This window comes from Sebastes umbrosus, chromosome 10, assembly GCF_015220745.1.
Source record: "Sebastes umbrosus isolate fSebUmb1 chromosome 10, fSebUmb1.pri, whole genome shotgun sequence".
Classification (NCBI taxonomy): Eukaryota; Metazoa; Chordata; class Actinopteri; order Perciformes; family Sebastidae; genus Sebastes; species Sebastes umbrosus.
Genome location: NC_051278.1, coordinates 1,221,191 through 1,242,754, shown reverse-complemented (window position 1 = coordinate 1,242,754; position 21,564 = coordinate 1,221,191). Strand labels below are relative to the sequence as shown.

At 42.7% G+C, this 21,564-nt stretch overlaps 2 protein-coding genes across 3 annotated transcripts in view; one reads left to right on the top strand and one right to left on the bottom strand.

Annotated features, from left to right (window-relative positions):
• Positions 1-796: 796 nt before the first annotated feature.
• gpr155b (G protein-coupled receptor 155b) lies at positions 797-12,522 on the top strand. 2 transcript variants are annotated; one of them, XM_037783142.1, is made up of 20 exons: positions 797-935; positions 2,756-2,971; positions 3,800-3,947; positions 4,089-4,218; positions 4,345-4,520; positions 4,651-4,803; positions 4,935-5,002; positions 6,300-6,471; positions 7,645-7,800; positions 7,920-8,003; positions 8,150-8,273; positions 8,623-8,707; positions 8,859-8,946; positions 9,082-9,325; positions 9,464-9,541; positions 10,072-10,253; positions 10,597-10,692; positions 10,781-10,845; positions 10,949-11,086; positions 11,583-12,522. In XM_037783142.1, the coding sequence occupies exons 2-20, from the start codon at positions 2,814-2,816 to the stop codon at positions 12,109-12,111; spliced, it is 2,874 nt and encodes a 957-aa protein (XP_037639070.1). In that variant the 5' UTR covers positions 797-935; positions 2,756-2,813; the 3' UTR covers positions 12,112-12,522. The 2 variants fall into 2 exon arrangements, with proteins under 2 accessions (XP_037639070.1, XP_037639071.1); XM_037783143.1 differs by having other exon boundaries at positions 11,525-11,724.
• Positions 12,523-18,295: 5,773 nt separating this feature from the next.
• The window catches only part of LOC119496080 (transmembrane protein 41A-B-like), a 6,987-nt gene continuing 3,718 nt past the window's right edge, over positions 18,296-21,564 (bottom strand). The window contains exons 2-5 of the mRNA XM_037783147.1: positions 20,271-20,421; positions 19,993-20,154; positions 18,949-19,087; positions 18,296-18,841 (exon numbers count right to left, since the gene is read on the bottom strand). Coding sequence (XP_037639075.1) covers positions 18,603-18,841; positions 18,949-19,087; positions 19,993-20,154; positions 20,271-20,421 — 691 coding nt within the window. The 3' untranslated portion in view covers positions 18,296-18,602. The remainder of the gene's footprint in view (positions 18,842-18,948; positions 19,088-19,992; positions 20,155-20,270; positions 20,422-21,564) is intronic.

Below are 21,564 nucleotides of genomic sequence, written 5' to 3'. Positions count from 1 at the left end.
ATAACATCAGCTGACAGGAAGTAAACATTGACCCAAACTGTTGCCTAGCAACGCAATTCCGTTGCAACTCTGTTGAAATGCACTAAAACGGAGCGTTTCAGACAGAGGGTGAATACAGGTATATTCAGACAGACAGGATGAGGAAAATAAAGTTTTTTTTTAACATTAGAGCATGAAAACATGTTCTATTAGAAACACAAAATACAAGTATGAACCTGAAGATGAGCTGATATGGGACCTTTAATGTAGAGGAAAATAACAGCTGAAAAAAATGTAGAGATACAAAGAGTTGAGAGGGTATTTTATTATTGGTATATTATGATGTTATTAAAGTTCAAATAAAGATTATTAAAACCCTCTACACCTTTTCTTTTTTGAGGCACTGTTGCTTCTTAACTGAAGGGATATTATGACAGTATTTAACCGATGAATGACAAAATCCACTTTAATAAGATGAATATTTATAATACACTATTATAATAATATTATTATAGGCAGATAAAGAGAGTATTAAAACCTTCTATTTGAGGTGCTGCTTCTTAACTGAAGGGATATTATATATTATATTATATTATCAGGATCACTTTACCTGCTGGACTTATTTTGGTATTTATTTATTTAGTAGCTGATTTGCTGCTATAAAATATAATAATGAGCTGTGAGGTCCAAAGAGCTGATAATTCCCTCATCACGTGAATGCAGCACTACGCCGCGCCGCTTTGAACCAATCACAGCTGGAGGTTGAAGTGTATCTCGTTGATGATTGGCTGAATCGCCTGTCAGTCATTCCTGAAGGGGCGTTGCAGCTGTCAGATTCAGCAGCAGAGCTTCTCTCCTCAAACATCACAACAACACCAGAGGACAGACAGGAGGACAGAGGACAGAGGACAGAGGACAGAATGTGGGACATATGTGAAGCAGAGATGGTCTTCTAGGTAACAGAGGGGAACTACATTCATTAACATCCTTTAATCACACATTAAGACCAGAAGTTACCGTCCTCCGTTCACACGGTGTAACGAGATGTTAACTGATGTTGTTAGCACCGAGCTAACCGTTACTAGCCGTTACTAACCGTTACTAACCGTTACTAGCCGTTACTAACCGTTACTAACCGTTACTAGCCGTTACTAACCGTTACTAACCGTTACTAACCGTTACTAGCCGTTACTAACCGTTACTAGCCGTTACTAGCCGTTACTAACCGTTACTAGCCGTTACTAGCCGTTACTAACCGTTACTAACCGTTACTAACCGTTACTAACCGTTACTAGCCGTTACTAGCCGTTACTAACCGTTACTAGCCGTTACTAACCGTTACTAGCCGTTACTAACCGTTACTAACCGTTACTAGCCGTTACTAGCCGTTACTAACCGTTACTAACCGTTACTAGCCGTTACTAGCCGTTACTAACCGTTACTAACCGTTACTAGCCGTTACTAACCGTTACTAACCGTTAGACCTAACGGTTAACTCTAACGGCTCTAACGGCTAACGGTTAGTAACGGTTAGTAACGCTCTAACGGTTAACGGTTACTAACCGGTTACTAACCGTTAACCGTTAGAGCTGTTGGAGCCGTTGGAGCCGTTAGAGCCGTTAGAGTTAACCGTTAACCGTTAGAGCCGTTGGAGCCGTTGGAGCCGTTAGAGCCGTTAGAGCCGTTAGAGTTAACCGTTAACCGTTAGAGCCGTTAGAGCCGTTGGAGCCGTTAGAGCCGTTGGAGCCGTTAGAGCCGTTAGAGCCGTTGGAGCCGTTAGAGTTAACCGTTAACCGTTAGAGCCGTTAGAGCCGTTGGAGCCGTTGGAGTTAACCGTTAACCGTTAGAGCCGTTAGAGCCGTTGGAGCCGTTAGAGTTAACCGTTAACCGTTAACCGTTAGAGCCGTTGGAGCCGTTGGAGCCGTTAGAGCCGTTGGAGCCGTTAGAGTTAACCATTAACCGTTAGAGCCGTTAGAGCCGTTGGAGCCGTTGGAGCCGTTAGAGTTAACCGTTAACCGTTAGAGCCGTTGGAGCCGTTAGAGTTAACCGTTAACCGTTAGAGCCGTTAGAGCCGTTGGAGCCGTTGGAGCCGTTAGAGTTAACCGTTAACCGTTAGAGCCGTTAGAGCCGTTAGAGCCGTTGGAGCCGTTAGAGCCGTTAGAGTTAACCGTTAACCGTTAGAGCCGTTGGAGCCGTTAGAGCCGTTGGAGCCGTTAGAGCCGTTAGAGTTAACCGTTAACCGTTAGAGCCGTTGGAGCCGTTGGAGCCGTTGGAGCCGTTAGAGCCGTTAGAGTTAACCGTTAACCGTTAGAGCCGTTGGAGCCGTTGGAGCCGTTGGAGCCGTTAGAGCCGTTAGAGTTAACCGTTAGAGCCGTTAGAGCCGTTGGAGCCGTTAGAGCCGTTAGAGCCGTTGGAGCCGTTGGAGCCGTTGGAGCCGTTGGAGCCGTTAGAGTTAACCGTTAGAGCCGTTGGAGCCGTTGGAGCCGTTAGAGTTAACCGTTAACCGTTAGAGCCGTTGGAGCCGTTGGAGCCGTTGGAGCCGTTGCTGTCAGTGAGTGAAGCCTGTTGACTTGACTCTAGTTAACGGTGGTGGACCGTTATGAGCACAGGGGCGTAACTAGCTAACTGAGAGCCTGCTACTCAGCCAACAGCCCCCTTTACTCTTAAATATTAAAATAACCAGTGTTCTTTTAAGGAAGACTTCATGTAATGTAAGCTCTTTATTATTACTGTATATCTCTATATTGCCTGCTGACTGTACGTGTTTCCATGCTAGCCTCCAGAGTGCTCCATCACCTGACCCCTCTGTGACCCCCATCCATCCCGTCATCACCATGGAGACCGCCAACAGCTACGTGCTGATCCACGGGAAGAACATATCCCACAGTACCGTGGCAGGCGCTGCTGTGGGGCCCCACATGTCCATCGACAAGCTTTTCCCGGCTCTCCTTGAGTGCTTTGGCATCATATTGTGCGGCTACATAGCTGGCAGGTAGGACAGGTGCACCCCCAACTGTTGACACACCTTTAAATGATCGATTTGAATTGATGTTTTTTGGTCCTATTTTCAAGGAGAGGTAAACATGCACATTCTCAAAATGGTTTGTGGTGCTGGGAGTAGATCCCCTCCGCACACACTTTCCTCGGCTTTATTCGTCAACGTTTCGGTCAACAAGGACCTTCGTCAGGACATTAAGAAGGTAAAATGGTGGTGTGTGTTTCTTTTAAACACCACCAAATCAATGTGATTGGATGATTGGAAGTGTCTGCCATCCCTATTGGTTGAGGAAGTGACATCATCACATATCCATTACACCATGAAAAAAAACAGGAAGAGTAGAGAAGAAAAATACATGTCAAACAAACAACATCAAACATACATCTCTACTGAAGGAAAATACTAATAATCTTACCATAAATTATCACATGGCACATGATCATAAGTATATAAAGTTACACATTAAAAACACTGCTTGGTCAATTTACTAACAGCAACTCAAACAACTAGATCAAAATGCCAAGCCATCATCATCATTACAGTTAAGTAGAAGTTGTATATTTCACAGACATACACTCAAATCTTTTTTGGTCTCAGTTTGGGGATTGTGTTGGGCATTGGTCATAGGGTGGACAATAAACAGTAGCCCAACCGAATGTCAAAGAGTCAAATACAGACAACCATTTTCCTGCTGTTTTACAGGAATGAAGCCAGCATGTTAAGGTTCTGCTGTCTGCAGGGATTTTAGAGATACCCAATGAAAATATGAAAGTAAGAAGTGAACAACCTCTTCATGGTTATTTCTTCCCTTCCTACCTTTAGGGCAGATATCATCACAGAGGGCCAGGCGAAGGGTTTGGGGAACTTTGTGTCCAAGTTTGCTCTTCCAGCTCTGCTCTTTAAAAACATGGTGCTGTTGGACTTTGGAGACGTCATCTGGGCGTTTCTCTGGAGTGTCCTGATCGCTAAGGTTGGTGTCTGTGCATCTGTCACACTTGTACAATATGTGTGTGTACTTTCTGTTTCATATCGTGGTGGTTTGAGATTAATGTGATAAAGAACCTAACACATAAACACAACCTGACTTTGATGCTTCCCATCCTGTGTGTAGGTGACCGTGTTTGTGCTGGTATGTGTGCTGACTCTGATGGTGGCCAGTCCAGACTGCAGATACAGCAAAGCTGGCTTGTACGCCATCTTCGCCACACAGAGCAATGACTTTGCCTTAGGATACCCAATAGGTGAGGCGGACACAAATCACTAACACTAATGTATTCTATACAAATTGTCAGTGAAGAACATACTGTATTTAAGACTCAAAGAGTATACATCCCCATCTCTCTTTATCTCTCTCTGTGTATTCCTAGTTGATGCTTTGTATCGGAGCACATATCCAGAGTACCTCCAGTACATCTATCTAGTTGCCCCGGTCTCCCTCATGCTCCTCAATCCCATCGGCTTCGCTCTTTGTGAGGTGCAGAGGTGGAAGCAGGCCAGCCATTCACACAGCACTCTGACCATCCTGGGAGTTGTAGTCCTACAGGTGTTGTATATACAAAACCTTTACACCCTTTAGAGGTTGCAATAAAGTTTTCTTAGTTGCACATGAAGATCTTACCAACTGTTTATTTTTAAAGTTATTTTATGTAACCCTCTTTCTGTCGCCCCTGCAGGTGTTGAAGAACCCGATAGTATTCATGGTGATCGTAGGAATCATCTCCCACTTCGCCCTGGGCCAGCAGATCCCTGCTGTGCTGTCAGAGTTCATAGACGGCTTGGCTAACTCGTTTGGAGGGGCGGCCTTATTTTACCTCGGCCTCACTATGGTACTTTCTTCAGTCTTTTGTACCGTCTACTTTTAAGTCTTACTCCAGCTAAGTATAATTTATTTTGCTTAACTTAGTTTTCAGCTGATTTTAACCCTGTGTTCAGTAATCTCTCTCTGTTTCCGTGGCAGGTCGGCCAGCTTAGAAAACTAACCAGAGACACTGGAGTTGCCTTGATTCTCCTCATCACTGCCAAACTGTAAGCAGGACTGGGATGGTGTGTCTGTGTGATGTAATGTTGGGTTGTATACTGTATATTATTGTATATTTAAAAGTGTTTTATAATATATTTGACTATATTTAGGTATAATACATACATGAAGGGGGACAGATTAATTAGGAACGCCTCAATATAATGCTGTCCAGTGCAGTGCCACCAATAACTACAGCCTCAAAAATGAGTTAAAATATCTCCTCTGTTGTAGCAGTTGTTATTTCCCTTTTCCCCAATTAATTTTATCTGAATGTCACAATTCCCCTGAGCTGATTGGAGGGTTATTCAGATCACCTGCTGTGCAGGGTGGTGGTGGGGTGGACTGGCTCCTAAGGAAAAAATGGCTTGTTCGCTTGTTTCGAAGCCAACCAATGCTGCTACTTATGTAGACTGGCAAGCGATCACAGAAACTGATTAAAGCTGAGCCATTTTTTCCTGTTAATATCAAATAGATTAGCCACTAAAATTACCGGCATGATAAAAAAAAATGTAAGCAAATAAATATAACAACTATCAGCATGTGAATAAGCCCTTTTGAGACTTCTTTGTTGTCTTAACTTTTCCGATGGAGGGTAATTTTGAGCATTGTGAATCCTAGCTGGAGTTAATATTAAAGAACACGTTTCCACCTGCATCAGGGCAGATCTTAGTGCTATTTGTGCAGGAGTCTGGGCTTGCCTAACGATTGAAAACACATTTCGTTATTAAAGACACATTTTATTATCATTGAAGAGGCATTTTGTCATTGTGAAGGCACTTGTGAGATTTGTTTCTTTCAAAAAATATTTCTGTTAGGACTGCCCCCGACCAAATAAATTCTTAGTCGACTTTGTCTCATACGACTTTGTCGACTTATCGATTGGTTGATTTAATCGACAGATGAATAAAACAGTTTCTCCACAAAGAATCACATAAAAGCTTCACTTTAAATCTTGTGTTTACCAGAGATGTGCTCTTCAGTTTCTTAGAAATACGTCATTCAGCATGAAAAAAAGCATAAAAAAATGACTTATCGAATAAAGAAAGATTAGTCGACTTAACGACTGAGAGGGGGCAGCCCTAGTTTCTGTATTCTGCTTCTTCAATCAGCTGAAATCTGTGGAATCAGTGCTGCCACAGGGTTACACATAGTCAACAAAAACATAAGCTGCACAATTTAATTGCAGGGCTGCTATACCGAGGTTTTTATACATCCCTGCTGCATTATCTTCATTAACTAGGAGAACTTAAACATCTGGCCTTTGATGAAGTTTTATGGATCTTGTTTTCCGTCTCTCTCCAGCCTGGTGATGCCGCTGGTCTGTAAAGACATGGTGGATATTCTGGATGTGGGAGTGAACAGCACGAGTGCCAACCACACTAGTTTGTCTAACTTTGCATTCCTATATGGAGTCTTCCCAACTGCGCCCAGCGTGGCCATCTACGCTGCACACTACAACATCGAGCTGGAGGTGGTAAGCAGCACCGTTGATTTAGTAATCCCACTTTAAACCAGCAGTTTGTAAGTTTCAAATCATACCAAAGCAACAAAACAACATTTGAAACATTATAATTAAGATAGAAGATGTTTAGGGACAATCCAAGCACTCTTTGTGAAATTTATTAATTAGGTCCAAAACAAGAAAACCCGCACGTTAAAACATTATTTTAAGGTTTGAGGTGTGGCTAGAAGCGTTTCAACTTAAAAACAAGGCGTCATCATGATCTCCTGGTCAGGTCACATGACAGGAATAAACCATAAAAGTATCACACACACACAAGCAAGCCAAGAACATTCCAATTTCTTGCTGTTAGTCTGCCATTTAACAATTTCAACTGTATCCACAGTACTCTGTATTCATCCCCCACACCATGACACCGCCCAGTCACATTATTCAATCCAGTTACATGTAGTAGTAGTAAAGTATCAAGATAGCTCTGTTTGCTAATTGCTGACTAATATTTGTGTTAACTTAAACCAACTATATCGGCTATATTTAAATTTTTACTGTTAGAATTTAGATTATATATTATTATTATTATTATTATTTGTATCATTGGTGGCCTCAGGAAAAAGGTGGAAGAGAAGAAAATGTGTTGATTTCTGTTTATTAAAAGTGCCAGATATATGGGGATTATTTCTATTTTAGACAACAAATTTCTAATCTTTTTTAGACAGTTTTCAAATTAATATTGTCAGATTAAAGTCTGTGCACGGTCAATTAAAGGGCGACTCCATTATTTATTTTTTATTTTTTATAGTTTTTTGGGTGTTAGTTCGGATCTGAAAGACACACAATAACACAAACAAGCTAACCAATCGATGCAGCAGTAGAGCAGCAACTCCCGTGTTCTGCAAAGTAAATTTACTGTTTTTGTGAATGGAGTCTGGTGGTTTTGAAGACAGCCATTTTAACGGCTTCAGTTCCCCAAAAGGGCTGCCTGACGGCGAGGTTAAGCTGTGAAAATATTCTCAATATAGCGTACACTTAAACTGATATTGATTTTTTTTTTTTACCTTTACTTAGCCGTCAGGCAGCCCCTTTCTGATGGGGAACTGAAGCCAAAATACATTTGCTTTGTATCCAAATTACATTTGACACGGCCAGTAAGTGGTGTGCTTTGTGTTCTCTCTGTCATTTCTTTAGGTAACATCAGGGATGGTAATCAGTACGTTTCTGTCTGCACCCATCATGTACGTGTCGGCCTGGTTGTTAACAATCCCTCTAATGGACCCGACCCCCCTGGTGACAGAGCTGGAAAACGTCAGCTTCAACATCAGCATCGTCAGCCTCGTAGCACTGGTTAGTATGTTTGCAGACATGGAGAATATGATTAAGAATAAGGACTATTTGTCAGACTTTATTAGGTTAGGTTACATGTAAGCAGAGATGAATAACTCAAGTTTGTCTTCTTCTCTCAGGTGTGGACCATAGTGGTGATGCTGCTGAGCAGGAAATTTAACAGACTTCCTCACCTCTTTGCCTTAAATCTTTTCCTGGCTCAGGTCAGTCAAGTGATTTTAAAGCTTAAAAACACATTTATTATTGATTTCAAGTGTTGTCTCTGTTAATTTGTCCAGGAAATGTTCATTGAGCACATTAGCTCCTCATATTACCTTAACCTACTCTACTGTACTCTGCTCTGCTCTAGTTTTTGGTGTGTGTCAGTATGATCCTGTGGAACTTCTTGGTGAAACAAGACGATAATCTGCTCGGCAAGATTCTCACCTTCACTCTGCTGTACGGGTCTCTGTACAGTACCTACATTTGGACTGGTAAGTGTGCGTATTTGTGAGCAATAAGAACACCTCTGTTTCCGTCAATTATACACTTTCCCACGAAAATTCGAGAGTATATGCAGGTTTTTTTAAACGCGGGAAAACCTGCTAAATTCTTAGTACCGGAAAACAGAGTTAGTAAACATTAGAAATCAGCACGGAGGACTCTGGAAATGTTACGGTGGTTACTTCTTTTTTGTAACTGTTACTTGTTCAGTCTTTCTTTAAACTCAGTGCAGACTAATTATACCCCCGTGACAACGTAGTCCGGGGTATATAGCGCTCTGCGTGTCCGTCCTTCCGTTCGTTCGTGTGTCGTATGTAAGTGTTTTGTTCTGTTTTTCAGGTTTAATCCCTCTCTGTCTGGCTCTGACGAACAGAGATGACCTGCTGAGACTCCGACCGGGAGTATTCATGATTCTGGGTTGGGGGTAGGTCAGCACACACAAACACCTCAGGGATGTTCTGTGGAAATGATGAAATCTTTTTTTAGTTTGATGATAACTTTGTTACAAAGCAACAGGTCTGCTTTGTAGATTATTGCATCCAGAATCTAATCTGTGTGCGTGTGTGTGTGTGTAGGGTTCCCTTCCTGATGGTCGGAGGTCTTCTGATATCAGGAGAGAGGACTGATACCATAGACTCGGCCTTCTTCTATGGCAGAGCTCAGGTTAGAAAAACACCTGCTGCTATTCCACCTTATGTTCTGCTCTCCAGTCTAATTATATAAGTAAAAGTATAGAACTCAGAATGAAGCAGTCCAGGACATTTTCTTCATACTCTGTCTGTCCTCTCCTTCCTCCAGATAATCAGCACAGCCGTGGTGCTCGCGGTCAGCCTGGTGCTCGGTGCCATATCTCTGATGGGTCTCAGTCAGGGAGCCAGGGAGCAGAGCGGCTACACGGCCCTGAACAGAGCTGCTGTAACGGGCATCAGTGATGAGCTGAGGACCCCTGGTGGCCTGGAGGATCCACAACAACAACAACAACAACAACAACAACAACAGCAGCCAGAGGCGGCCAATTCACCAGCCTGCAGCATCAACTCAGGTAGCTCCGATCTGTGCTTAAAAACCTGGACTTAAACTAAAGATTGGTTGTGCTTATATGTTTCCTTTAAAGCCACTTTAACACAATCAATGAGATGATATACAGTAAATATTTGTATCGTCTGTGTTGTGTTGCCAGACCTCCACGGTTTCTCTCCTCTCCAGCCCATACCTGACATGATAGCCAGCACGCAGAGGGAGCTCACAAAGAGCACAGGTATGAATGTGTTAGTAAAGATATTCTATACTTCACTCAGTCCCAAAAATAAGATAGAAAAGAGTAAATGTCAATGCTCTGTTTTATATTAATGCTTACATTTATGAAATGAAACAGAAGATCATTTATGTGTTTTCTTCTAAAACATAAAAATGTTTTTTTGTGCTGTTGAATTAGGACCGGTCATCTGTCTGTAATGTATCTAAATTAAGCCAAGACAGAAACCAAAGCAAGTAAAGCTGCAGCGATTAATCGATTAGTTCTCAAATATTAAATTAATCTGCGACTATTCTGATAATCGATTAATCGGTTTGAGTAAAGATTAAAATTCTCTGATTCCAGCTTCTTAAACGTGAATCTGGTTCCGGTCATCTTGGGCTTTGGAAACACTGATCCACATTTTCAATGGAAAAATATCACATGTTTCAAAGTGTGTAATGAAAGCTATGCAGTCATGTGAAACATCCTGGACATGAGGAGTTTCTCCAGTCACCGTGGACTTTAACAGTTGGGTTTCCCTTCATGTCCAGGCCACAGTGGGGCGCTCTGTGACGGGCAGCAGCAGCAGGAGCAGGAGCAGCAGACGCTGGGTTCTTCCTCCTCTGAGCAGCCGCTGAACCTGCCGCCACCTGCTGGACTTCAACCCACTGATGATAAACAGACACTCAGACACGTTCTGCTCTGTCTGCTGCTCTTCGTCAGCCTGCTAGCGGTGAGGATCAAACACTCATTAAGTGTGTGTGAATGTGTGACTATCAGGAATAATTAGCAGGAAGTAAATAGGAGTCCCTTAAAATGAAACAATAGACTCCATCCAGAATCTAGAAGCATGTTCATGCTGATAAACGGACTGTGTGTTTTTGGAGTTCACACTACAGTGTTTCCACAGTTTACTGAGGTGATGGAGGTTGCATATCAGGTAGCATGCCCGTTCGTTTCTCAGTCTAATTATCTGCTTTAGTTTACCTGAATACCTTAATATGGCGAGCTGAGTTCAGTACTGTGTAGATGCATCTCCTGTTGCCTGATTGGTCGGTGTTTCTGTCTGTATGTAGAACCTGTCCAGCTGTCTGTGGTGGCTGTTCAACAAAGATCCAGGAAGACTTTACCTCGAACTCCAGTTCTTCTGTGCCGTGGCAAACTATGGACAGGTACCGCTGAGTGTCGTGTGTTAACATGAGTGATTATGAGCACAAAAACAATAACTGTAGCTGGTATTCCTCTTTGTCTCTGTCCCAGGGTTTCCTGTCCTTTGGGATCTTTGGTCTGGACAGACACCTCATCATCCTGCCCTTCAAGAAGAGGTGAGGGAGACTTCATATATCTATCATTGTGGTTTCTACATTCATTTGAGATCAAATGAGAAACACAGAACTAGAACAGTGTTCGTGTGTGTGTGTGTGTCAGGTTGCTCGGGCTGTGGCAGGGCAGAGACGCTGAGGATCTGAGTCCCTCAGGTGTACCAGAGGAGGTCAGACTCACCTGTACCCAGTTTGTCCGCTACCACAAAGACCAGTGTGTACAAGACATAGTGCACACGCGCAGGTACGAGTCTAATGTGTCAGATACGGGATGTTTTATCTTCTCTTTGGAAAGCGCATGTGAATATGTGCTGGAGAATATAATCATCAGCTTCGATTTCATTTGATTTTGATGATTTTTCTCTGCATCCTCTTTGCATGATTTCTATCCGTTGATCTGTTTTGCTGCTGCTACTATAGTCTAATTTTGTTTCCCTTGTTTACTTTTTAACAGTAATCAATATGAAATCTTACAATGTTTTAAATGTTGAATATCAAATTTAGCCACCACAAAACTCTACTAACTAAAACTCTTTGTTTCTGGATGTTTCATGAGTCTTGGGTGCTTTTCTTTTCTTTTATTCTAACACATCTACTAGTCCTTTCTCTTATTAATCCTTTCCTTTCTTCCTCCCTGCTTTCCTTCGCCTGCCCTTTTCTTTCCTCTCTTATCTCCTCAAAGTGCCTCAGGGGAGAGTGTGAGCGCTTCGACAGGTGAATCCTTCCTCTGATAATGACAGGTTCGGAGGAGAAGGAGGACTAGAGGAGGAGAACGGGGCCTTGAGACATTCCCCCTTCCATCAGCCCCGGTACTACCTACACCCACATCAGGATCTTCAGGAGCAACTAAACCACGAGCCGCAAATTCTGCAATCAGATCCAGCTGAATCCTGCGGCCCATCTTTGCTTCCATCACATATTTCCAGTTCTGATATCCCAGAGGAGCAGATTCCTCACGACCCAGCTGATCCTCACCACCTACACCAGCGTGGTCTTGCTTCGAGTCCACCCCTCCATCTCCATGAACACCCCCAGTCCCGCTGTGAAAGTGTGTTTCAGGGCAGCGACTTGGTGGACTGGCTGGTTGAGCGAGGCCTGTGCCCCGGGCGAGCCGAGGCCCGACTGTATGCCGTTCGACTTCAGCGGGGAGGAGTGTTGGATCACCTAATGGGTCAGCACAGCTTTAGGGATGAACCCACCCTGCTGTACCGCTTCACACAGAGAGGGAGAGAGAGGGGGAGAGGGGAGGGATGGTCCCACATCATGTAGACAGGAAGTGAGGAGATAGGAGGCGGAGGAAGCTGTGTTTGCTTTGATGGACAGGCTCTTCATGGTGGTTGCCACTTGCTTGTTCCCTGTCACCAAAATTTGAAATGATCTGTCTCCAGCTACTGAGAGGCTTCATCTGCACTTCCTGGAAAAAATTACAGGTGACATGAGAGCCATAATGCACATGGAAGAGATGGTTGGGATTGTGGAGACCGTTAAGAAAGAATAAGAGGAGGTAGAAGAGGAAAGAAGCGCTCCCTGCTGGTACTTCTCCTGGCTCCAGACCAAGTCTTCTTAACTCATTTAAAAAAACAAAAAAAAACTTTTGGTTAATTTTTCCACTTTTCTCAACTAGGTCTGACCCGAATGCTTCGAAGCTTTGATCGTTGCCATGGTAACCAACCTCCAAATCAGTATAGAGAGCCTAGGTCAAGTCGCCCCTTCAAGTCCAGAAAGTCTCAGTTTGCCGAAGTGTCATTTAGTTTTGTGAGAAACCGCTCAGTGAGCTGCATCTCTCGTCTCGGACAATATGCGTCACCAACACTAGCTAGGCCAGGCACAGATGAACCGTTATCTGACCTGATGTGTTTTATCCAGAGACTCCTGCTCTTTTTATCAGTCGGGAAGAGAGAGAACGAGAGAGACCCGTTGCTGGTGTGAGTTCATCCCAGTAGGAATCACACAGACATCGTAGCTTCAGAGAGAGAGACTTTTGGGTGTGTCGTCTTTCTAATGTATTTTCAGTCTGATACTTCAACAGTTTTACGACAAACTGAGACTTTCTTGACTTGCAAAAATTATGTTTTAAATTGACAAACATCATATGTGTGATTCATGGCGCAATTCAAACGGGACAAAAAACATATTTGTCTCTCTGTTGACTACTGATATTTTTTCCGAAGGTCACATGAGGTCCATCAGAAGGGGCGTGACTTTGGCTCTCTAGTCAAATCCTTTTTTTAATATGTACTAATAATGTATAAATCCCCAATTAGCCCATGAAATAAGGAATAATCCCTCAACATTAATAATATTCAACATGAATTGTTATTAGTTATTCTCAGACTGATATTGCTGCAGCAATATTGCGTTATAATATTTCTCACCAAAGCTTCGAAGCCCAATAAATTTGGTATTCGGGACGGCCCTCCTCTCACCTGAGCCGGCTTTCATCATAGCTTTTTGATTTTAGTCACCTCAATATGTGACCAATGTGATTTCTGTGAGCCAGTGAACTTCACGTTTTCATTGTGTGAAGGACAAATAAGCTTTTTGTTTTAAGGACAAGTTGCCATTCATCAGCCTGTCGTCCTCAAACATTGTATTATTTATGTGACGTCCAACAAGAGCAGACCAGTAGACTGATGGTACTGTATGTTTTCTCTCTCTCAGCCAATGAGCTGCAGCGCTGCTCACTGAAAGCCAATGGCGTCGTTGCCTGCTCGTTCTGTTTCATGTTATTTGGGTATTTGATATTTTGCACGTTGTGTCTTTTAACCACTCTGGTCTACGTCGACTACTTGCATGTCTCGGAGCAGCACAGACTTCTGCTCAGCACTGAACCTTTTGCACTGACTGAATAACAACACTCTTCATGTTTTCTTTTTTAAATTATGCAACTCACTGGATGTTTGTCTCGTGATGATGATGATGATGCGGAAGATGTTTGTTATCTTTGCGTTGTGTAATTGTGTTGCCGCTATCAATTTGTTTGGGACTGATTGTGGTCTCAGCCATGGTGGACAATTTGCACAGATGCCTTTCTAGCCAAATCTGGCACCAGCTCGGTGTTTAAGAGTTTAACCCAGGCCAAACATGAACTCTATTTTGGGAGACTTATCCCAAATAAACTGCCAAAATGAAGTTTCTTAAAACCTCAAGTGTGTAGTTAAAGGGATAGTTCTACGTTACTTATCCATAGTCAGTGTATTACTTACAGTTGATGGCGGTCGGCACGCACCCAGTTTGAAGAAACAAGACGAGTACCAGCACGGGAAAACAGATTTTAGACACCTTACAGAATCAATAACAGTTTAAGTGAACGCTATATTTAGGAATGTTTTCGCTGGTTTATCCTGCCGTGAGAATGCCCTCTCTGACGGGGAACTGAAGCCGTTGTATCTAACTATGCTCTCGCCAAATCCACCAGACTCCATTGAAAAAAAACCTGTAATTATACCTCGCAGAACACAGGGGCTGCTGGTCAACCGCTGCCTTAATCGGTTAGTTTATTTGTGTGACTTTGGTCAATCCAAAAGTAACAAAAATATCACACAATAGCACAAACGAACTAACCGATCGAGGGAGCGGTAGAGCAGCAAACTCCCCGCGTTCTGCGAGGTAAAAATACAGTTTTTTTCAATGGCGTCTGGTTGACGAGAGCATAGATAACTGTTTCAGTTCCCGTCAGAAAGGGCTGTTTCACGGCAGGGTAAACCAGCCAAAATATTCTAAATATAGTGTATACTTAAACTGTTATTGATTTTTTTAGTTGTCTAAAATATGTTCTGCTGCTGCCCCTGAAGCCGTGATATCGCCGTCTTTATAGCCACCAGACTCCATTCACAAAAACAGTCATTTTTTACATCACAGAAGTTTCCAGAGTTTCTGGTCTACCGCCGCATTGATGGGTTCTATTTGTTTGTGTTATTTTGTGACTTTGGGATCTGAACTAATGTGGCGTCCAGAGCGGTACGTTGCGGTAACTCCTGTCTGTTTCTCCAAGCTGGGGGGCGTGTCGTATCTCACTTCAAAACACCTGAACTATCCTTTTTGAATGAGGAACATTAGAAATTCACCAGAGCCCTTTATCTAAAACAAGTCCATTTGATTTTTTGGTTTCATTTTGTTACACTTTGATGCGATTACAGTCCTACACTACAGTAGCTTATATTGTACTGTAGGCTTTACAGTAAGTCCTAACCACTACTGAGCTGTTTACAGCTGAGCGACTGGCAGCACTGACTACACTACAACTATTGTTTGCCTGTTAATCTGTGATATTATCACTATTGAGTTTACAGTGTGTTGGCAGGGTTGTAGAAGATAGATGGATGGTGATATATATGTACATATGAGCCGGGAGAAAGACCCTCTAATGTCAAACTGAGGCTGTGATCTGATCTGTTTGTTGCCTTGCTAGTAGTATGACCCGACGGTGACCCCCTGACCTTTCACCTGAAGCATCACAAACCTCCCAGAAACTAATCTAATGTGCACATATATACATCTATCTGCGTGTCTTCTGCCAACTAACAACACATTTAAGTTCATGCAGTTCTAGTCAGGTCCTCGTGTTTACTGAGTCGAGTGCCTGCCGATGCCAATGTGAAGGTGTGTGTTTGTGTGCATGAACTAAAATGTCTTTCTGCAGTATGTAATGTGTGTGTGTGTACTGAGAGAGGTTTTAACATGAGGTGTGTGACAGTGTGTGTTGTTGGTAACTGGATGTTTTTAAGTGTGTTGCTGTAAGTCAATCAGGGTCATCGGCCGTGTGACCGCAAGGAAGTCACAAATAAATGACTGTCTGCATCCAAAATACCACGTTTCACTTTGTCACGATTAATTATTGATTCTGAAAGATGGAACTGTAAACAGACATTACAGATTGTATTACATGTTTACACATTCTACCAAACAACATGTTGGATTAAAATAAAAAAACTAAAAGATGTTGAAGATTTCTTTAACTTTTTGGTCAAAGAAAAGAACAAAAGTCCTGACACCGACACAAAGCCTTTTAAAACTTAAAGCAACATCGTTAACAACAAAAAAAAACTAGGGCTGTAAATCGATTCAAATATTTAATCGCAAATTAGTTACACATTTTTTATCTGTTCTAAATGAACCTTAAAGGGAGATTTGTCAAGTATTTAATCCTCTTATCAACATGGGAGTGGACAAATATGCTGTTTTATGCAAATATATGTATATATTTATTATTGTAAATCAATGAACAACACTAATCAATGACAGATATTGATCCAGAAACCCTCACAGGTACTGCATTTAGCATAAAACAATATGCTCCAATCAAAACATGGCAAACTGCAGCCCAACAGGCAACAACAGCTGTCAGTGTGTCAGTGTGCTGACTTGACTATGACTTGCCCCAAACTGCATGTGATGATCATAAAGTGGGCATGTCTGTAAAGGGGAGACTCGTGGGTACCCATAGAACCCATTTACATTCACTGATCTGGAGGTCAGAGGTCAAGGGACCCCTTTGAACATGGACATGCCAGTTTTTCCTCGCCAAAATTTTGCTTAAGTATGGCGCATTATTTAAACTCCTCCGTGACCAGCTAGTATGACATGGTTGGTACTGATGGATTCATCAGGTTTTATAGATTTATATGATACCAGGATCTGCCCTCTAGTTTTAAAAGCCCGCTGGAACCTTTGAAAGATCGAACAGCATCTGGGCTTAATCGCAAGAAATTAGTGGCGTTAAAACACATTTGCGTTAACGTGTTATTATCCGTTAACTTTGACAGCCCTAAAACAAAATAAGATCATCATAAGTAAGACGGCCTCTGGACTCGGCTATATATATATATATATATATATATGTATATATTTATATATACATATATATATACAAGAAATGTTTTTTTTAATTATGTTAATTATGAAATGTCTCTAAATAATACAGGAGATGATCCAGATCTGCTAAAATAAACTGTCTGTGCTGCGGCCGCACCTGAATTTAGAGCAAACTACCAGTTTTGATAAGAAAGACTATTCCCTATAAACTGCTCTGTAAAATACTGTTTTTAAAAAATATAAATAGTACAAATCCAAACTTAAATCAGTTACACTGATACTAACACACACACATAAAGTGCAACATCACACTCCGTTAAAGGCCTCATATTCACAGTGATCTTCTAAAGACAGTCTCCAAAAGAAATACTATTATTAAAGAGGAACTTAGTTTTTCTGTTGTTAGATGAAAGCTTCATAAGGATTACCCGCTTGCTCGGGGCAAGTGAAATGCCACGTCGGGCTACTCACTTGCCCGATGGATAGCGAAGTCCCTCCTCCTCCGGTGGACCACTATGGGACCTTATTTTGGAAAACAATATGAACGGTAGAGAGACAAATATTGATTTGATCCCGTTTGAATTGTGCCATGAATCACACATCTGATGTTTGTCAATTTAAAAGATAATTTTGCAAGTCAAGAGAGTTTCAGTTTGTCGTAGTATTATTTAGTTACCTCCGCCAAGGCCGAAGGCCAAGGAAGGAGGTTATGTGTTCACCGACGTTGATTTGTCCGTTAGCATGATTACTCCAAAAGTCCAATGTGGATTTGAATGAAATCTTTTGGAGGGGAGAAGTGTGGCACAATGAACACGCCATTCGATTTTGGTGACGAACCGAATCATGATCCGGCTTCGGGAATTTTTTTTAATAACTCCGCTCAGCCTGTGCATTAACACATCAGGCTTTAGGACATGCGCAGTGTAACTGATGACGCGTCACCGAGCCTCTCACCATTTTTTTCTCATCAAACACGGTGACCTTACAGTTAACTTCCACCGAGGCACACTTGGTGACTTGCAAAGAGTGACGACGACGCTTTAGGGGCAGCGACGGACATGAAAGCTGCCTTGGCGGAGGTCTGCGCTCTCCGAGTGCACTTCTAGTTTTGTGTGAAACCGCTCAGTGAACAACATCTCTCGTCTCGCACAACATACGTCACTAACACTAGCTTCAGCGAGAGAGACGTCCCTTATGCGACTTTCGGTTGTGTGGTCTTTCTAATTACGTATTTTCACAGTCTTATATCTTCACTTGCAAAATGATGTTTTAAATTAACAAACATCACGTGTGTGATTCATGGAGCAATTCAAACGGGATCAAAAAATGATTTGTCTCTCACCGTTGACCACCGTTATTCATATTCTTTCTGAGATAAGGTCCCATGGGGGTCCAGCGGAAGGGGCAGGACTTCGCCTCTCCATAGATCAAGTGTTAAAAAAAGAATTTAACACATCCTTTAACTCCTGATGGAGGTAGCTACGGAGTGAGCCATCTCGCTTCCTTCTCATCTCATGCTCAGCACCGATCGATCGGGCACACGCCAGAAAATGGCGGCGGGTAACGACAAAGTTTGTGATAACAAACACCAATCCTCATCACAGTATTTCTCCAGGATGTGCACTTTGAAGAGCGAACATTCAGCCTCAACTTAAGACCTTATTTTATTGTAAGACTAAAGAACTTTAGGGCCCATCTCAGAAGACTTTAGCTCTGTGTAATAGCATTTAAAGGAAACTGTAGTCTTGAAGCCCGGTGCAACACGACCTGAAGACATTTCCAAACGTTCAGAACAGATCATACTATAAGTATGACGAGCTTTCGGTGTGACCTTACACAAATCACGAGGCTGAAGTGGACAGAAGGTCACATGCCTCCCGGTGGAGAGAGTGTTTCCTTCTGGCATGATGTTGGGTAAATCCCAAACCAGATGATTCATCCCAGAATCATCGCCTCTTCCGGTCCTGCTTGACCTCAGCCTCCTGGCTGGCTCCGTTACTGTCCATGCCGTCCACCTTGAGGTGACCTTTGCTGTACTGTTTGATCAGCGCTCCTGGGAGGAGAGCCATGAGGGCGATGGCCAGGAGCTGAGCGAGCGTCGCCCAGGAGAAGATGTCATCCAGGGAGGAGATCTCTGACAGCATGGAGCCCGTACGGACACAGATGAAGTTGTAGGGGATCAAACCTGGAGGAGAATCGTGACAATCAGTAAGTCATCATGGCTGTTTGTGCAGAGTGTGTGTGTGTTTTCAGTGTGTGTGTGTGTGTGTGTGTGTGTGTGTGTAGTCTCACCTATGAACACAGAGGAGAAGAAAATGGGCATAGGGATGTTGAGGACGGGACAGGTGATGTTAAGGAACCAGTTAGGAGTCATGGGGAAGAAACGAAGGAAAAGGAGGAAGAAGAACAAACTGCTACGATTTTCCTCCACCTGACGGAGGGAGGAAAGAGAGAGAGAAGGAAGGAAGGAAGGAAGGAAGGAAGGAAGGAAGGAATGAAAGGACAAAGATGGTGAAGGAAAATGAGGGGATAAGTAAACGTAACAGAGCGTCATAAAGTCTGTATAGGAGGAACTGAGAAGACTGCAGAAAAGTCAAATAATTAATAATTAGTATTAATGGAAAAAAAATCTTCCATCACTGTTTGCCTTTTGCTGTATTCATTGTTTTCCCCCCATTATCATTAATCAGTGCTGCAAAATGCACAACCAAAAAATTAACTTTGAACGTCAGACTTGGGGGAGATTTTGTTTTAAATAGCAATATATATATATATATATATCTATTTATTGTCTTGCTTGTGTCTGAAGGCTAAATTCATAGTAGCAGTCACAGAGGTTCGGAGGTTAAGAGGATAAAAAGAGAAGAGAAGGTAAAATGCTCTTCAAATCTCTGAACAGTGGAAATGTCTTTGTTGTTGTGAGCATGCTCGCTAGCTGACGTTAGCATTGAGTACATCCTAACAGAGCCTATCATGGTTCCATATCAGCTCATTCTCAGGTTCATACTTGTATTTTGTGTTTCTACTAGAACATGTTTACATGCTTTAATGTTCAAAAAACCCTCATCCTGTCTGTCTGAATAGACCTGTAACACCAGTCTGCTCTGATTGGCTCGCGAGAAAACTATGGTGCACCTTTGCAAAGGTGTGGGCGGAGATATTCTAATGAGCCTGCGTGTGACATAGGAAGGGGAAAGAGATCTGAAAACGGACTGGGGGGTGTTATTTCCCAGTTTGTGGGTTGGTAGGAACTCCAGATATCCAGATACCCAGATGGATGTGATGTGCACAAGAAGAGCACTCTGAAGAAGTTAACGAGTGGATGGAGACGCCTACCTTCCTCTGCAGCAGGGCCACCCTCTCTGGGAAGAAGTGAACAACATGCTGCTTTCCAAACGTAGAGGAGAGCAGGAAGCAGAACGTGGAGCCGACAGTGGTGAGTACGCAGGCCAGCATCAGACCCTCCCAGGGCCCGAATATGGCTCCGGCTAACATGTTCTGAAGGAGGGAGGGATGGATAGATAGAGAGATGGATTCAAGTTGTGTCAACCAAACACCGTGCATCATTCCTCGATGTCATGTCTAAATGTGACGTGATGCTCAGTGTGTCTCACCAGGAAGGAGGAGCCCGGTATGGCGAAGGACTGCTTGTAGAGGTAGGCGCTGCAGAACAGCAGCAGAACGTAGCCGTGATGTTCTTGTTTATAAAACTTAAGCATCTCAGCGAGCTCCCGCAGCTCGTCCAGGTCCGACGGGAACTTCAGCCTGAACGAAAAGAGAGACACAGCAGAACAAAAGGTCGAGTATATCTGCTGACTTTTCAACAAGCTCCTTTAAGGCCTTTAGAAGCCCGTACACATCAGTCTGTGAGAAAATACTGAAGTTATCCTCTAAAACTTTTTTTAACTTCACTGCGTTGGTGCTGAAAAGTATCTGCATGATGAGATCCTACAGTAGTCGGAAGAGAAAATGTCTTTTTGTTTTTTATTTGAGTGAAACAAACAACAAAACGAGGCCTCAGGTTTTTATAAAGAAGAAGGAAAGATCATATCAGAATGAAGGAGGAGTGAGATGGAGGGTAACGGGATACTTTTGATTGAGGGACAGAAATAGTGTCGCTGCCTGTAGACTTGAGCAGAGGGCACACACACACACACACACGCACACACACGCGCACACACGCACACACACACACACACACACACACACACACACACACACACACACACACACACACACACACCAAAATCCCCCCGTTGAAACTCAAGATGCCGCCTTCCTCTAGAGTCTAGAGAAAGGAGGAGTGCTGACGGTCAGAGCAGGTGGTCCAGAGTCTAGACCACCTGCTCTGACCGTCAGCACTCCTCCTTTCTACTGGTCAGTGGACAAACATTCTGCTCTGTCATTGGTCAGCAGGTCGATGATGCGTACGCGCTCCGATACGTGAATGAATGTTCAGTATTTAAGGAGGGAAATGTGTCATCGTGGGCACTTTTAATTTGGCTTACGTCTAACCCCATGAGAAACCTTCTGTCTCACACACAGAGAGAGGGGGTTTGAACTCTGAGGTCACTTCATCACAACTAACACAACTCGTATCAGGTTTAATGTTGAGAGAGATTTTAAAGCAACCAGGGCTGAAATTAATGATTGTTTTCACTACAAATTAATCCCTAAATTTATAAACTGGTAAGATTATAAAATGTCCAAAAATAGTGAACCACAATTTCCCAGAGCCCAAGATGATGTCTTCAATGTTTGTGTCGTCAAAAAGCAAATCCTCTCATGAATATTTTACATTTCTGCTGGATAAATTGATTTTAAACTTTAATGATTAACTAATTATCAAAATAGTTGGCAATTGATTTTAGATTGACTAATAGTTTCAGCTTTAAAAGCATTATGAAA

Excerpts from the sequence above, each read along its gene's own strand:
- gpr155b (XM_037783142.1), top strand. The coding sequence starts at position 2,814 with ATGGAGACCGCCAACAGCTACGTGCTGATCCACGGGAAGAACATATCC. Across the intron at positions 8,708-8,858 it reads TTCATGATTCTGGGTTGGGG|GGTTCCCTTCCTGATGGTCG; the intron begins GTAGGTCAGCAC and ends GTGTGTGTGTAG. Across the intron at positions 10,846-10,948 it reads ATCCTGCCCTTCAAGAAGAG|GTTGCTCGGGCTGTGGCAGG; the intron begins GTGAGGGAGACT and ends TGTGTGTGTCAG.